This window comes from Suricata suricatta, chromosome 13 (assembly GCF_006229205.1).
Source record: "Suricata suricatta isolate VVHF042 chromosome 13, meerkat_22Aug2017_6uvM2_HiC, whole genome shotgun sequence".
In the NCBI taxonomy this organism is placed as follows: Eukaryota; Metazoa; Chordata; class Mammalia; order Carnivora; family Herpestidae; genus Suricata; species Suricata suricatta.
In genome coordinates, this window is record NC_043712.1 from 20,236,382 (window position 1) to 20,250,293 (window position 13,912).

Genomic DNA, 13,912 nt, shown 5'->3' on the forward strand with positions numbered 1-13,912 from the left:
AGATGACCAAGACCGACGCCTGTCTCAACAACGACCTGATATGCGGGCGAGGCGCTGAGCTGCGCGTGTAGAGAACAGGATGGATTTCACTCTGCATATGAGCTGAAAGAACTACATCTGAGGATCCGTTCACCAGGAAATACTTATTTTGGAATAGAGCACAGGTTTGACGTGGGGGGTAGGGGGACAGGCCTCTGGGAAAAAAGAGAAGATGAATGGGAATGTCATCAATGAGGCGGAAAAAATGTCAACTGAGGTTTAAAAAAACATACAAAAGGACTTTGCCATGTGGTTTCCATTGTCTGGAGAATGGCACCCTCTCTAAAATCTTTATCACCTGATGTTATCTGTAAATGTTTCTCAATTTTGCTCTTTTGAGAAAGAAAACTGGGAAGTCCCGGAGCCTCTACCCCCTGCCAACATGAAACAGACTCCCTGCGGCCTGAGTTTGGGAGTATGATTCACGGAAGTAAACAGACGGGCCGCAAGGAGCTGGCGTAAGAGGCTGAGCCTGAGACCCTTTTTCTGCAGACACGGAGGGCAGAGGGTGTCACACTTCCCGAAAGTTCTGCCAACAGGAAGTGCAGGGAAGCCGGTGAATGACCAACCTGGGCGTGAACGCACAGAATCTGGCAACTGTGTGGGACCCAAATGTTTCTCTGGCAAATGCTTGGAAGATGCCCTGCCAACAGGAACTTGGCTGTGGACAAGCAACACTGAGCTAGTCTATGTTGGGCAGCCTAATACAGAGCAAAAGGGTGGCCCCGAAGGCCTTAAAGACCCAATTTCAAATCCAAGCGATGCCACCTGAATATGTACCAATTCCCGGAACTTCAGTTTCCTCATCGGTAGAGGGAGGCAGTGAGTAACTTCTCACAGGGTTCTGGTGAAGAACACCCTCATCAAATACTCATTAGATGTTCTTTCCCTCAGGGCCCACCTGTTGGTCAGAATGGCTTCACCTACTGAAAAGCCAAGAAGAATCCAAGGAAACACTTATCTCTGCTTTTGGCAAGTGAAAATGCTTCGTCTCTGCTGCAGTGGGGGTGTTTCTCTTGAATTCTCACATGGAAACATGTCGCAAATGGACACCAAAAAAAAAAAAAATAGAGGAATTTGACGACATCCACTACAGAGGGCCATTCCTGAAGGCGGTTTGTGAGACAGCAGAGCAGCTTTCAGGAAAGAGTCCAACCAGAGAGGGGCGCCTGGGAGACTTGGTCAGTTAAGCATCCTTGACTCCTGAGTTGGGCTCAGGTTATGATCTCATGGTTCTTGAGTTCAAGCCCAGCATCAGACTCTGTACGTCAGGCACAGAGCCTGCTTGGGATTCTCTCTCTCCCTTTCCCTCTGCCCCTCCCTCGCTTGTGCATGCTCACTCTCTCTCTCAAAATAAATAAATAAACTTAAGGAAAAACAGAAAGAAAGAAAGAGCCCGAAGAATGCTAATTTGTGGGAGGAATATGAAAAATTCTGTCCTTACCTTAGCAGTAAGGAAAATATTAAAGTGTTCATTGAAAGAGAGCACAGGGTGATCTGTAATCCTTTTCAGGAATTTATCCAAAGCTTTTCTTCTGGTCTCCACAAACTCTTCTGAAAAACGATCTACAACACCCTTCACCACAAACTTCTCAGGAAGCGGCTGTGAAGACAGAGAGAAGCATATTCAGAGTAATCGGTAAGACGGCGGGGAGGAAAACCACGGGCTAGCATGTAATTCCTAGGACTCATCTGTCTGAGAACATATTCCGTATTCAGCTGGCTCTGTATGCAGGCATCAAGAGAAATGTTTCTGAAACGCAGAGATGGAGTGAATCACAACTATCCTTCTCAGTTTTAGAATGCAAGAAGTAAAATACTAGAGAATAGTCCCAGAAATCCAGCAGTCGGTCAGCCCATATTTATCCAGGAAATCCAAGAGTGCTCGCTCCAGCAGCATATTCCCTAAAATTGGAACGACACACAGGGTAGCGTGGCCTTTGCACCAGGATGACAGTAAATCCGATAGCACAGCTACTGACACACCATTTAACGCAGAGGGGCAGGGTGGGTAGGACTAGAACGTCAGGGCCAGAAAGATGGTCTAAGGAGAGAAGGCAGACAATATCAATCACACAAAAACTTTACTTAAATATTTTATTTTAATTAAATATATTAAGATTCTACTCTCAGTTCAAAGGGTAAAAGAACTTGGTGCCTATGAAACAAGTACATCAGGCAAACCCTTGTAGCTAAAAGATTCCCTTTCTAAAGCCAAACTTTTGCGTAGGTGGACGCTAAAAAGTTCTTCAGAATGTCATTCCCTTCATTCTTACTCAAATTCTTCTGTAATATTTACTTTGAGCCAATATTGTGGGCAATTTAAACCTCTGTGGCTACGAAGGGATGTCTGAGCTTTGACCTATTTCCACAGTCGCTTGATTAGATGCGTGATTAAAAGGCCTTCCTCATTACCGCCACCACAGGGAGAGAGCACATCTGCTAGTGTGCAATTTGAAAAGGCTTGGGTTATGAAATAGTAAAAGACTATTTACATTAAGAGTTGGGTAAATGATCGGTAGATACTTTTCAAAGTAGATCTACAAAACGGCCAACAAGGACATGAAAAGATGTTCACATCATTAGTTATTAGGGAAATACAAATCAAAACCACAGTGAGCTACCACTTCACACCACTGAGAATGGTTATCATAAGGGAGGAAAGGAAAACAAAAAAAAAAAGCAAAACAAAGAAAAGAACAGTGTTGATGAGGATGTGGAAAAACTAGAACAAGTATTTACGTCCCACAACCTCCTTCAGCCCCATATTCTAGCCAGAAAGAGGTTTTTTTTTTTTTTTTTTTTACATTATAAACTCTTGGGGCACCTGAGTGGCTCAGTCAGTTAAGCATCTGACTCTTGATCTCAGCTCAGGTCATGATCTCACAGTTTGTGAGTTTAAGCCCTATGTCAAGCTCTGCATTGATAGCTTGGAGCCTGCTTGATTCTCTCTCTCCCTCTCTCTCAAAACAAACAAATAAACTTTAAAAATAAATAAATTCTGTAAGGTCATACACATACACACAGAAACAGACACAGGATTTCGCCAATCCCAAGAAGTGGAATCCTAAGGTATTTGGAGTGGGAAAATCAAGAAGCAATCCCAATTTAGAACCTTTTCAAACACTTAGAAACTGGCAACATCAACACCCCTAGAATGCAGCACTTGAGACCTGAGGGGATCCACCAGCCTCAACTTGAAAGAGCTTGGAGAGTCAGTATGATTTAGCTCCAGAATAAAGACTGTGGTTCATGCCTCCTGGGTTCATATTCCACCTCTGCCAAGCTGTCTGACTTCAGTCAAGTTCTATAATCTCGATATCTCAGTTTCTTTGTAAAAAAAAAAAATAGCTAGCAATAGTGCTAGCCTCTTGGTGTTGTTATGAAGATGTACTAATCTTCGGAGGCAGCTGTGTTTTGTTAAATCTTGAGATGGTGGGAGTATGATGCAGAGAAGAGGCTATGAACTGAGCCACACGGAGATAAGATGTCCAAGTAGGACGCCCAGTGGAGCTTAAGCCTGGGGAGAATATTAGAAACGCAGGACTGGATCAGGTGCACAGACCATTCAGCCCGGTGTTCTGGCCCAGTCAAAAGCACAGGGGAATCTGTCTTACTAGAGTACGGTTGTTCTTTAGGATAACTTCCTTGTTCTGATCAGTTCTTCCCCCATTCCCTTAGACAGCCATTGTCCTTAAACCCTACACTCAACCCCCAACCTTTCACGCTACGCAGATTACCATCTCTCTGAAGTAGGAACCAGGCGTAAGGGAATGAACATTCCCTAACCATGTTGCTTCCCCTACAGATAGCTGCCTCTCTCCATTTCTCAGGTCCCTGTGGACAACACACCTCCCCAACTCACCAGAGCTAACTATCCCATCTGTGTCTCTGACCCATTACTTCACGATCATGCTTGTGTTGTTGTCAATTAATTATACCTTCTCTTCCCTGTGTCTTCAACATTTCCTCCTCACTTGGCTCTGTTTCTGAGTCTACAAAAATATGGTTGGTTCTCTTTCTACCCCAAAATAATAAACCCAACTATCCTTGACCTTATATCTTCTCCACTCTCCTTCAAGGCCCATTCAACCTTTTTGAAAGAATTATTTTTCTCTTTCTCTTTTAATTTTAGAGAGAGAGTGCACAAGCAGGAGAGAGGGGTGGAGGGAGAGAGAATCTTAAGCAGGCTCCATGTTCTGCACAGACCCTGAGGAGGGGCTCGAACCCACAAACGATGAGATCATGACCTGAGTGGAAATCAAGAGTCAGATGCTCAACCGACTGAGCCACTCAGGCACCCCTAAGCATCTACCTTAACTTCCACTCCTTCCATTGATTTCTGAACGCCCAACCTTCCTCTACCCAAAACAAAGTTGTCTTTGGTTCTGCCTTCAATGCTACATTTCTCTGCCTTATCCCCATCCAATGCTGACTCTTTTTTTTTTTAATGTTCATTTATTTATTTTGAGAGAGAAAACATGTGTGTGTGCATGGCAGAGAGAGAGGGAGAAAGAGAATCCCAAGCAGGCACTGCACTTTCAGCACAGAATCCAACATGGGGCTCAATCTCACGAACTGTGAGACCATGACCTGAGCCAAAATCAGGAGTTGGAGACACTTAATCGACTGAGCCACCCAGGTGCCCCTGGATATTGCTCTTTTAAAGATGATTGATGACCTTCTAATTACCAAAGCCAGTGGATATTTTTCTTTCGTATTTCATGAGTCCTGTTGAGCACACTCTGGTTTGCTTATGCTGAGTAGGACTTGGGAGGAAAGCCTAATAATCGGCTAGGTGTGCCTCAGTTACCACAACAGATAACCTCCTGAAACAGTGCTTCATTCTTCAGACTCAGTCCGTTGAGCTTTATGTTTAATGAATCAGGGAAGCGGCTATTTAAAGGAACCTTGGGGTGAATCCTTCTGAAAACACAATTTCCTTCTAACCATTATCCTTCCCAAAAGTGCATGCCTTCAGAAATCTGTTTCTTCCTATTTCAAGCCTTAAAGGGGACACGCCTACAATCAGCCTCACCTTTGTAATTACCTTCTGACTTGTTTGTGCAGAGAAATCTGGGTTGCTGATGAAATCGGGCGCATCTATAGACTGTAACTGAGCAAGTGAAGAGCTCCAAGCACGTGGTAGATGGCATATGCATGCCAGCTATTTTATGACCTTGTAAACACTGAGAACACAAGGCAAAAGGGAAGTGGACCAAAGGGTGGAACTTTCATATATCTCGTAGGCCAAAATGTTTTAAAAACCCTCTAGGATACATACACCATTTCATACCTACTAGGATGGCTATAAAAGTGGACGGGGCGGGAAGGAAGCAGGTATGTGGAGAACTTGGAACCCTCACACATGGTTGGTGAGACTGTAAAATTGTGCGGCCTCTGTGGAAAACACTTGGCAGCTCCTCAAGAAATTAAATGTAAAATTAGCATATGATCCCGAATTCTATTCCTTGGTATCCAGCCCAAATAACTGAAGGCAAGCGTTCAAAAAAACCCTGTACGGTCAACGTTCAAGGAGCATGATTCTTGATAGTTGGGTTTGGGGAAAAGGGGCATGAGAAGTGACTGCCCAATGGGTATGGGATTCTTCTGGGGGTGGTGAAAGTATTCTGGAATTAGATAGCAGTGGTGATTGTAAAACATCGTGAATGCACTATAAGCCACTGAGTTGCACACTTTAAAATGGTGACTTTTAGGGCACCTGACTGGCTCAGTTGGTTAAGCATCAACTCCTAATTTCAGCTCAGGTCATGATCCCAGGTCATGGGATAGAGCCCCACTTTGGGCTCCACGCTGAGAATGGAAATGGCTTGGGATTCTCACTCTCTCTCTCTCTCTCTCTCTCTCTCTCTCTCTCTCCCTCCCTTCCTCCCTCCCCCTCTGCCCCTCTCCCCAGTTCATGTGTGCGCTCTCTCTCTCTAAAAATAGAAAAGTGAACAAAAATAAACACAATGGTGAATTTTAGGGGCACCTGGGTTGTTTAGTTGGTTAAGTGTCCAACTCTTTTCCTTAGTTCATGTCTTGATCTTGGGGTTGTGACTTCAAGCCCGCATTGCGTTCTGTGCGGGTATGGAACCTACTTTAAAAAAAACAGTGGTGCCAGGGTGGCTCAGTCGGTTAAGCATCTGACTTTGGCTCAGGTCATGGTCTTGCGGTTTTTGGGTTTGAGCCCCACATCAGGCTCTGCACTGGTGGTGTGGAGCCTGCTTGGGATTCTCTCTCTCCCTCTTTCTCTGCTCTTTCCCTGCTTGTGCATTCTGTCTCTCTCAAAATAAATAAACTTAAAAAAAAAAAAGGTTTAAAAAACAAACAAAATGGTGAACTTGACCTCAATTTTTAAAATAAGCTATGGTGATGGAAGCAGATGTCAGAGAGCAGAAGAGGCTGTGCTGCTGGCTTTGAAGACGAGGAAAGGGGCCTTGAGCCATAGGAGGTAGGAAGCCTCTGGAAGCCAGAAAGGGCAAGGAACCTCCCTGGAGCTTCTAGAGGAAATGCAGCCCTGCCACCTTGATATTAAACTATTGAGACCATGGGGCGCCTGGGTGGCTCAGTTGGTTGAGCGTCCGGCTTCAGCTCAGGTCATGATCTCGAGGTTCGTGGGTTCGAGCCCTGCGTCGGGCTCTGTGCTGACAGCTCAGAGCCTGGAGCCTGCTTCAGATTCTGTGTCTCCCTCTCTCTCTGACCCTCCCCTGCTCAAGCTGTCTCTCTCTCTCTCAAAAAATAAATAGAACATTAAAAAAATTGTTTTAAAAACAACAAATATTGAGACCAATTTGAACTTTTGACCTCCAGGACTCTAAGGTAATAAATTTCTGTTGTTTAAGTCACTTAAAAAAAAAAACACCTCACCTAGAACATGCGTGAGGGAGTGGGTAAGGACAGAGATGAAATAAGATTGGCCCCTGGGGATAAATGCCAAACCCGGCTGTGAGTATGTGAGGGTTCTTTGCACTGAATCACTCTGCTTTCGTATATTTAACATTTTCCATAGGGAAGACGTTTTTTATTTTTTTATTTTTTTAATTTATTTTTTTAAATTTATTTTTGATACAGAGAGACAGAGCATGAGGGGGGAGGGGTAGAGAGAGAAGGAGACACAGAATCTGAAGAAGGCTCCAGGCTCTGAGCTAGCTGTCAGCACAGAGCCTGATGCGGGGCTCGAACCCACGAACGTGAGATCTGACCTGAGCTGAAGTCGGAGACTTAACCGACTGAGCCACCCAGGCGCCCCGGGAAGACGTTTTTTAAAAACTACACATGCCTATGTATGTTGGAACCTACAAAAATCCTATTTACAAAGCATTACAATAACCCATTAAATATTTCAAGGTTTATTCTTATAAAACATTTACATTTTTAGAGCACTTGATACTTTGGTAGAGCACTTTCATGTGTCTTATGTTTCATAAGAGTTTATAAGATAGTATTTCATAATCTGTGAAACACAAGCATACTTCCTGTAGATTGTCACAGAGAGCTGCTATTTTAGAGTGAAATCGGGTCAGAGATTTCAACTGCTCAGTCTTGAAATGGCCCAACTTGCTCTTGTCAGCATTTTAAATTGCTTCCTCATCAGATATTAACTCGCAATAAATTGCACATTTCAATTCAACAAATATTTGGCGGCACACCCCCAACATGACAGAAAACTAAGTTTCCGAACCTTCTTAAACAAATATCCCCAACCTAAATACTAACACTAAATACACTAAAAGCCCTTGACTTGTATATTTTATTTTATTATTTTTTATTTTTTCCTAAGAAAAAATAGCAAACAAATAAATAAAAGAGCATTAAGATTAAAAAACCTTGTCCCCATAAAGGACCACCATCAAGCTGGGTTTAATTCAAAGTACTTAAAAGTTGCACCAATGTTCAACTACTTATTAACTTACCTACTAGGTAAGCTAAAAGCATGTATATACTTTTTTAACAGCACACACACAAAAAGAGGAACCAACTAGAAAATGAAGCTAGAGTTTTCACTGACTATTTCATATTACCAGAAACAGCTTCTGCATTACCAATTTCTTCTTACCAATTCCTACCAGTTTACGCTACCAAACTGGGTATATAATGAACATAAATGCATCTTTCCAGCAAAGCTTCCTTCACAAAAATTAGAGCAAACGTTAAATTTCCAAGTGCAGTGAAACACTAAAGAGTTTAATAGATGCATGTGCTTCGTCTCCAAAATCTATCTGACCCATCAGATGACGAAAAATATCTGCTGTCGTAACTGGTCATGCCCTCAGCAAAAGTAGTGTTGAGACCAACTTCTGAGCTAAAAGCTAAATCAGAAAACAAGAACCGTGTCACAGTGAAGACTTCCCTGCGGCTCTGACTACGACATGATACAGCGAGGTGTCACTATGAAATGACGGATAGGCACATTCAGCACTCTCGTAGGTGTAAGACGACCTTTTCAGAACATGTGAAGATTTCTGCTTTACAAATTACAGAGCAACAAAGCAATAAAAAAAGAAAAATATAGAGAGGGTGCCTGGGTGGCTTAGTGGGTTAAGCTCCTGACTTCAGCCCAGGTCATGATCTCACAGTTTGTGAGGTCAAGCCCCATATTGGGTTCTGTGCTGACAGCTCATAGCCTGGAGCCTGCTTTGCTTTCTGTGTCTCCCTCTCTCTATGCGTCTTTCTTGCTCATGTTCTGTCTGTCTCTGTCTCAAAAGTAAATAATAAACATTAAAAAAAGTTAAAAAAAAAAAAAAGTACAGAGACAGCTCATTCATCAGAAAGCTTTTTGCAAATCATTATCTCTAATAAGGGATTTGGGTCTAGATTATATAAAGAACTAATATAACTCCATAACAAGATAACCCAATTTTAAAACCGGTAAAAGATCTGAAAAGATATTTCTCCAAGGAAGACGACCAATGGCCAACAAGCACATAAAAAACATTCAACGTCATTAAATGTCGGGGAAATGCAAATCAAAACCACAGTGAGATACCACTTCACGCCTACCAGGATGGTTATAATCAAAGAGGCAGATAATAACAGTGTTGATGAAGATGTGGAGAAACTGGAACCCTCATACACTGCTGGTGGGAATGCAAAATGACGCAGCCAATTTGGAAACAGCCTGGCAGTTTCACACAAGATTAAATACACAGTTACATATGATTCAGCAAGGACACTCCTAGGTATACACCCAAGAAAAATGAGAACACAAGACCACACAAAAATCTCCACACGAATGTTCATCGCTGCATTACTCATAATAGCCAATAAGCAGAAATAACTCTACCATCCATCAAACGTGAGCAGGCAGACTAAAAGTGATAGATCCGTACAATGTAACATTATTTGACAATAAAAAGGAATGAAGTCCTGACAAGTCCCTCAGCATGGATTAACCTTGAAAACCGTATGCAGAGTGAGAAAATCCAGTCACAAAAGACGATATACTGTATGACTCTACTTTATAGGAAGTGTCCAGAATAGACAAACTGACAGACACAGAAAGACTAGTGGTTGCCAGGTGCTGGAAAAGGTAGGTTTGGAAGTAACAAGCAAGGAGACGGAGGTTTCTTTCGGGATGATGAAAAGGTTCTAAAATTGATGCACAACTCTGTATACTAAATATATTAAAATAGTGATATGCCTATATACTAAATACTAACATTAAATATACTAAAAGCCCTTGGCTTGTATATTTTATTTTATTTTATTTTATTTTTTAATGCTTTTTATTTATTTTTGAGAGACAGAGAGAGAGAGACAGTGTGATCAGGGGAGGGTCAGAGAGAGGGAGATACAGAATCTGAAGCAGGCTCCAGGCTCTGATCTAGCGGTCAGCACAGAGCCTGAAGCGGGGCTCGAACCCACGAACCGCAAGATCAAGACCTGAGCCGCAGCTGGATGCTGAGCCACCCAGGCACCCTGGCTTGTATATTTTAAATGAGCAAATTGTATGGTATATGAATTACATCTTAATAAACCTGCTTTTTAGATAAAGAAATGAGCATATAAACACAAGTTCTGTTGCATGTCTAACCAGGTCTCCATGTGACAACGAACCTTCCAGGCAGGGGTCCCTTGTCCATCTTATAACCCCTGACCTCCCCCATGGTACTATGGTACTTACCAGGCCTAGTAAAAATACTAACGCAGATAGTAACAGATAGTAACAGATGGACACTTCCTAGTCAAGTTGCTATAGAATGATTTCTAAAGGGGAAAACAAGAGTTTGTTTCCCAGTTTGACTTTCATGTTTGAGTTAGAGATGCTTTCTTATATTATCTCTGTCTCCACCCCAAACATGTACCAAGAGTTTATGAATAAATTTATGTCTCCATTTGCTTCTAGAGTACTTTCCTACTCATTGCTTCTACCTTGACCATAGGAAACCATATTCAAAGATATTCTGGATCATTCCCTGGGCATTCTAGAGATTCCATCTTTCTTCGGTTCTGGCTTCGGGGTCGATGCATGAGTGCTACCAGCAGGTGTCGCTGTCTAACCAGACTTCAAATACGCGAGCAGCCAGCAGGTGGAGTGTCATTCCCCCTCAGGCACAGTGTGGGCTAAGCTTAAAGAACTGCTTCCTTTCAAACAGTACAGCGTGGATCCGGGGAGAAACCCGACAAGCACTACATCAAATAAGGTGATCAAGGTTAACATCAACAGTGATAAATATTGTCGATAGTATGTTGCTTTCGTAGGATGTGATGAAAAGGGCACTTCCCCTGCACCTGGCAAAACACATTACCCTAGTTCAATCATGAGGAAAACATCAGACAAATCTCACGTGAGGGACATGCCACAAAACGCCTGCCAGTGCTGAGCACGGTCAAAGCCATGGAAAACAAGGAAGGCCTGAGAAAGTAACACAACCCAGAAGAACCTAAGGACCTATGGCAGCTAAACAGAAGGTGGCATCCTACCTAGATGGGATCCTGGAACAGATAAAGGACATTAGGCAAAATTGAGGAAATCTGAATGAAGGACTTTCCGTCAATAATCATGAATCCCTTCTGGTTCATTAATTGTGACAAGCGTGCCGTACTAATGTAAAACGGTAGGCAAAGGCAGGTGTGGGCTCCATGAGACTCCACTACACTACCTCGCAATAATTCTGGAAATCTAAAACTGTTCTCCGGGGCATGGGTGGCTGAGTTGGTTAAGTGTCCGGCTTCGGCTCAGGTCATGATCTTACGGTTCATGGGTTTGAGCCCCGCGTCGGGCTCTGTGCTGACAGCTAGCTCAGAGCCCGGAGTCTGTCTTCAGATTCTGTGTCTCCCTCTCTCTCTGACCCTCCCCTGGTCGCTGTTTCTCTGTCTCTCAAAAATTAAAAAAACAAAACATTAAAACTGTTCTACACTAAAAAGTCTATGAAAAAAAGATTCATAGCTGCCAATATTGCCAAATTATGATCCTATTTTAAGGAACAGTTTCAACTGCTTAAAAATGAGTTTCTTTCCCTGAGAAAGAATGCAGTCCTGGGCAAACCCCATCATTTCCATCACAGCATATTCAGCCTCTTCCACCCATGGCGGGAAAGCACTGGAAGATGCATTTGCAACATGAAGGCTGGCAGTGCTAGGAAGCCCTTCAACGAAGGTTTTTCCTGAAAGATAAAGCCCTTCTCAAGAGTTTTATGACCTGGGGTGCCTGGGTGGCTCAGTCGGTTAAGCGTCTGGCTTCGGCTCAGGTCATGATCTCACGGTTCATGGGTTCAAGCCCCACGTCGGGCTCTGTGCTGACAGCCAGCTCAGAGCCTGGAGCCTGCTTCAGATTCTCTATCTCCCTCTCTGTCTGACCCTCCCCTGCTCACACTATCTCTGTCTCTCAAAAATAAATTTTAAAAAATAATAATAAAAAAAATAAACACTTAAAGAGTTTTATGACCCAAATTGTGCTAAGGTCCCCAAAGCTCCAAGAAACATCTGGGGTCTAAATGGTTATTATTTCTACTGGGAGGGAAAGGTAGTCAGAAAAGTACTCAATATGTACGATGATTTAAGTAGCCTTTGAAATTTTATTTGCTCTAGTTCTGATTTATTTTTAATGTGCAGATATGAGTAACAGATAAACATGAGGCTGCTGCAGGAAACAGAGTTAGGGGGCTTGGGGTCTGGTTTGATATGAAACACCAGGGCGGAACGGCTGGTGGGCTAGATCCCTGCTCCCTGAGCGGCCGGCGTCTAAAGAGGGCCCAGCTGGCCGCCATGCAGGGCATCACCTGCTGGCGGCCGCCCAAACCTCAAGAACAGACGTCTAGAAAAGTGATAAAACAGACGGTCCGTCAGAGGCAGCAAATCAGAATTAGGACTCTCCAGACCTCAAAGAACTGTCATAATGAAAGTGAAAACCTACCCCCGCCTACTCGAGAAACCAGCACGAGGACAGCAAACTGGACGCCAACCCCCCGAACATGAGATACGTTAGACAGGATCCATGAAAACGGCTCACGTACGTTTGGTGGGAGAATGGCATAAAGGTAAGAAAGAATCTGCCCGGAACTTAAGGGCGGGGGTGGGGGGGGAGCTGGGTAAACACCCTCAGGAAAGACAGTCAGGGAAACACGGGAACCAGCTGTAATGACTTAGTACCTACGGGAATGAGATGCGTAGGCTGCGATTCCTCCAGTTTGTTCCTCAGCCAGTCAAAGTCCTGGTATCTTCGACGAACAGAATATTCTGGCAGGTCAAACTCTACCCGCGTACTCTGCAAATAAGAAGGGTGGAACAAAGTAAGTACCATGTCTTGGCAGAAAGGAAGGAAAAAAGCTCTCTTTAAAAAACCAAACTGGCCAAGAACATGCTTTCCTTCCACCAAAGCACCAGCCGAAAGGCAGCAACTCCCAACACTAAATGAGGAGTCCAGGCCCCCAGGGCTCGGCTCGAAAGTCCAGGATCTAGCATGAAAATGCTGACGGTTTTGTTTTTGTTTCATTCCCCCCCCCCCCCCGCCCTTAGGAAACGGAACTCCACAATCCCTCAGAATGTGTTTAGGAACATTTGATTCATTTCCTCCAGGCTTATCTTTGAGGATTTCTTTTAGGAGAATAATTCTGAGGATGTTGCTACTGAATCCCAATCCATGTTAGTCTCCACCTTCTGCTGAATATGCTGACAAATCTTACCGAAGGCAGAGAGACAAGCAACAGAAAGAGCTAAGAGTGCACCTGTTCATTTAGGAGCCAGATTGGACGAAAATACAAAACGTCTTGCTTCATGTGCCGTATTCTGCGAAAACCATAACCTTGGAACTATACGGTATTTTAGATGACAAAAAAAAATCTAGGAGGGAATAATACCAAGATCATTGTACTGCAGAAAAATATTCATCTCATCCCCATTTTTGTAAATTTTTCTGAAATGTGATCGTAGCACTTCGGTAATGAAAACCAATGTTAAATAAAATGAAATTAACTTCTACCAAAGCAGGATTTTTACGCGTTTGTTTGCCTGGACTAAAACTAGGTTTCAGCTGAACCCTTTTCCCCAGGAGTATAGACTACATAGTACAGTCGTCGCTCTCAGAAATGAAAGGTCAAAGATAAAAATGGCTCAAGCTACATTTTATAAATTTACTCTTTCAGGCCAAAAGTCTGTTTAAATCCATGACACCAAGAAAATCTTTAAAACATATGAACAAGAGTTAGCCATCCAAAAAGCTGTGACCAGCGTTGGCACTGAAAATTGTGATTTCACCCTCCCCAAAAGCCGTGCTCAACACAGTCCGAGCAAAATTGTGAAATTAAACGATTCGGTATTGGACTGAACCCCAATTGACTCTTTCTGAAGCTTTTCCTCTTTCCAAAGTCTCAAGCACAATCTTCCCCTATGATGGAGGTTAGGGGTGGGAAGAGGGGAGGAAATTCTTTCA

The 13,912-nt window shown here is 43.2% G+C and overlaps 1 protein-coding gene across 1 annotated transcript in view; it reads right to left on the reverse strand.

Annotated features, from left to right (window-relative positions):
* SNX30 (sorting nexin family member 30) overlaps positions 1-13,912 on the reverse strand; it is a 105,092-nt gene that overhangs the window by 29,952 nt on the left and 61,228 nt on the right. The window contains exons 3-4 of the mRNA XM_029919574.1: positions 12,638-12,748; positions 1,484-1,642 (exon numbers count right to left, since the gene is read on the reverse strand). Of these exons, the coding sequence (XP_029775434.1) occupies positions 1,484-1,642; positions 12,638-12,748 (270 nt within the window). The remainder of the gene's footprint in view (positions 1-1,483; positions 1,643-12,637; positions 12,749-13,912) is intronic.